General features: G+C 43.2%; 1 protein-coding gene across 1 annotated transcript; it reads left to right on the top strand.

Annotated features, from left to right (window-relative positions):
- The first annotated feature begins 269 nt into the window (after nucleotides 1–269).
- On the top strand, nucleotides 270–2,784 carry MAS1L (MAS1 proto-oncogene like, G protein-coupled receptor). The gene has a single exon (XM_012477448.2). It carries the CDS (start codon nucleotides 554–556, stop codon nucleotides 1,742–1,744), a length of 1,191 nt encoding a protein of 396 aa, XP_012332871.2. The 5' UTR covers nucleotides 270–553; the 3' UTR covers nucleotides 1,745–2,784.
- The last annotated feature ends 212 nt before the right edge of the window (nucleotides 2,785–2,996 follow it).

The following is a 2,996-nucleotide window of genomic DNA, read 5'->3' on the forward strand; positions in this document are numbered from 1 at the left end:
CACTGCCTGAGCCTCACGTCCGCGGAGAAAGGGAGATTTCCTTATTTTCCAGGTCAAGTCCTGCCATCCATAGAAAGGACTTCTTTGGTGCCAACTGCTGTGAAATGCCTGTCTTGGAAATCTCAGTGCTCCCCTGCACCTGTTTGAGCCCAGGGCGGAACCTTACTCTGGCATTGCTGCATCTTGTATGGCTGCCCAAGGATGCCCCAGGCTTGGGTTTGAAAGAGATGAGACACTAGTGTCTCATGAGTAGAGCCTGGATCAGACACAAATCTCCATTCTCAATGCTTAGTGACTCATTAATGCCCCAACACAACAAGATATTGGGTCTATGTGGAGAGGCCTGGGGTATCCTCTACAACAGGAGATGTGTTGGGGGAAGGAGAACAGATCACAAATTCATGGGGAGTTATTTGCAGAGCGGATATTCCCGTCCACTCTGATATATAGTTAATGTTCAGCTGTTTCTAAAAAGGACACCCAATAATGGGTGTTCTATTCCAATTTAGGAAAATTTAGAGGCAAGGGGTCTGAGGCCCAAGGACACCACTAGATGGACCACTCCCCTGACTGTGGTGTTGTGGCCCACTCAGGTCCCAGCACCCCATGGCCTGGGGGAAAAGTTTACTGGTTCAGCCAGAGAGATGGATGGACAGCATTTGCTGAGTCACAGATATCTCTCTCATGCAGTCTTTGTCTCCACAGTGGTGACCAGGAGGCACAGAACCCAGACCTGCTATCCCAGTTCTGTGGCGTCTTCCTTCAAAATGAGACAAATAAAATCGCACATATGCTAATGAACATGTCAGTGGGGCAGCAGGCCCTGCCCTTGAAGATCATTGCCCCCATAGCTGTGCTGGTCTCCCTCTGTGGGGTCTTCTTGAATGGCACTGTTTTCTGGCTGCTTTGCTGTGGGTCCACAAATCCCTACACAGTGTACATCCTCCACCTGGCTGCTGCTGGTGTGATCTATCTTTGCTGCTCGGCTGTGGGGTTCTTACAAATGATTCTGCTAACTTATCATGGAGTTGTGTTTTTTATCCCTAATTTCCTGGCCATAGTGTCTCCCTTCTCCTTTGAGGTGTGTCTCTGTCTCCTGGTGGCCATCAGCACAGAGCGGTGTGTGTGCATCCTCTTCCCCATCTGGTACAGATGCCACCGCCCGAAATACACATCTACTGTTGTCTGCACCCTTATCTGGGCCCTGTCTCTTTGCACCAACATAGTAAATTCACTTTTCCTAATTTATTGGAAACATGTAGAGGCATGTGTCATATTTCTAAAGATTTTTGGGCTCTTCCATGGTATCCTTTTACTTGTGATGTGTGTGTCCAGTCTGACTCTGCTCATTAGACTCCTGTGCTGCTCCCAGCAGCGAAAGGCCACCAGAGTCTATGCGGTGGTGCAGATCTCAGCCACCATGTTCCTGCTCTGGGCCCTACCCCTGACCGTGGCATCCTTCATATCAGATTTCAAAATGTTGGTCACCACCTCCTATTTAATTTACTTGTTCCTCATTATAAACACCAGTGCCAACCCTATCATTTATTTCTTTGTGGGGAGCCTCAGAAAGAAAAGGCTGAAGGAACCTCTCAGACTGATTCTCCGACGGGCATTAGCGGATGAGCCAGAGCTGGGGAGGAACAAAAAGGCAGTTGGCATCGACTCGATGGAGCATCGGGACTCTACTCAGCATGTGGAGAATCTTCTTCCCATGGAGCACCGAGTCAAAGTGGAAACATGATTTTCCACACCTGAGTAGGGGACTTTTACACATAGTAACCCAACCTGTTCTGCCTTATAAGACTGCTGCATGAAATCAATGTTTTGTTCTAATCAAGTACAGCTTTCATGGACTTTCAGAACAATCCCTTGCTGTTTGTGGTTGGAAGAGACATTAACTTCTTTTCTAGGCAGTATATCCTGTTTGAATGAGCTCCAGTTCCAACAATAAGGGGAATGGGACCAGTGAGACTTTCCTGGTATCTGTGGAATCCCAAACAAGGTCCATACAAAAGGCCATGCATTATTCTCTGTCATTATCCTGGAGCATCTTCCAAGTCCAGCCATAAATTTTCCTCCCTTTGTCTATCTCCTCCTTAAATAGAGCCTGAACTTATCTGTACTACCTGATTCTCTACACCAAGAGCCATCATCACATAAGAAGTAAGAGCCAAGGTTTTGCACCCAGATTGCCATTGTCCAAACTTTGGTTTTCTCATTCAAAGCATGTCATTGTGGGCAAATTACTCTCTGTAAGTCTGTTTTATCTTGTGCAAGAGGAGGATAAAGTTGGTATTTAATATGCATGGTTGGGGTGAGGAATTATTAACCTTATGAATACATAGGACTCACTGGATTTTATTTATAACATGTGTAATAATTATTTAGTAAGGATGGTGTGTTGCAGTGTGTTGAATAAATGCACAAAATCATTAAGTTGTATAATGTAATCCTGCCTCACTAGGTTAGAATTACAACCAAACTTTTGACTTTGAAGAAAATAAATTTACCTCATCCTTTCTCCAACTTAATACCATTTAACTTGGCATCCCACATACAAAACTCTTATATTGGCTTTCTTTTGTTGAGTGGCACACATTCTTTTTGCAAATTTTCCTTCTTCTGTGAGGAATTATGTCATTCACAATTTTTCTTGTCTTTGCCTTTTCCACGTTTTATCTCTAGTTAAAAAGGTCAACTTGAAGAGCATCTCTATGATCACATTCTCTGTGAAATCTTATGGATCTTTTATTTCTTATAACATTATTGTAATTTGTAATGGCTCCACCCTTTTGGTCTTATTTTAAGCCTCTTCTAGAAGATAAGGAATTTTGTGAGATTGAAGTCATTACTTCATGATTCAGTTTCTGTGTTCCAGTGTTTGTATATAAGTTTTAATAATACTCCTTTGTAATTTGAATAAAAATTGCATTTCCTTTAACTACATACCATTTATTTCAGCCTTATTAATTTTATGTCTATGATTTTAGACA

The sequence above is a fragment of the Aotus nancymaae genome, unplaced genomic scaffold, assembly GCF_030222135.1.
Source record: "Aotus nancymaae isolate 86718 unplaced genomic scaffold, 86718_ANA_hifiasm-v0.15.2.pri h1tg000027l, whole genome shotgun sequence".
Lineage (NCBI taxonomy): Eukaryota > Metazoa > Chordata > Mammalia > Primates > Aotidae > Aotus > Aotus nancymaae.

Coding starts and splice junctions, on each gene's coding strand:
- MAS1L (XM_012477448.2), top strand. CDS start 554: ATGGACCACTCCCCTGACTGTGGTGTTGTGGCCCACTCAGGTCCCAGC.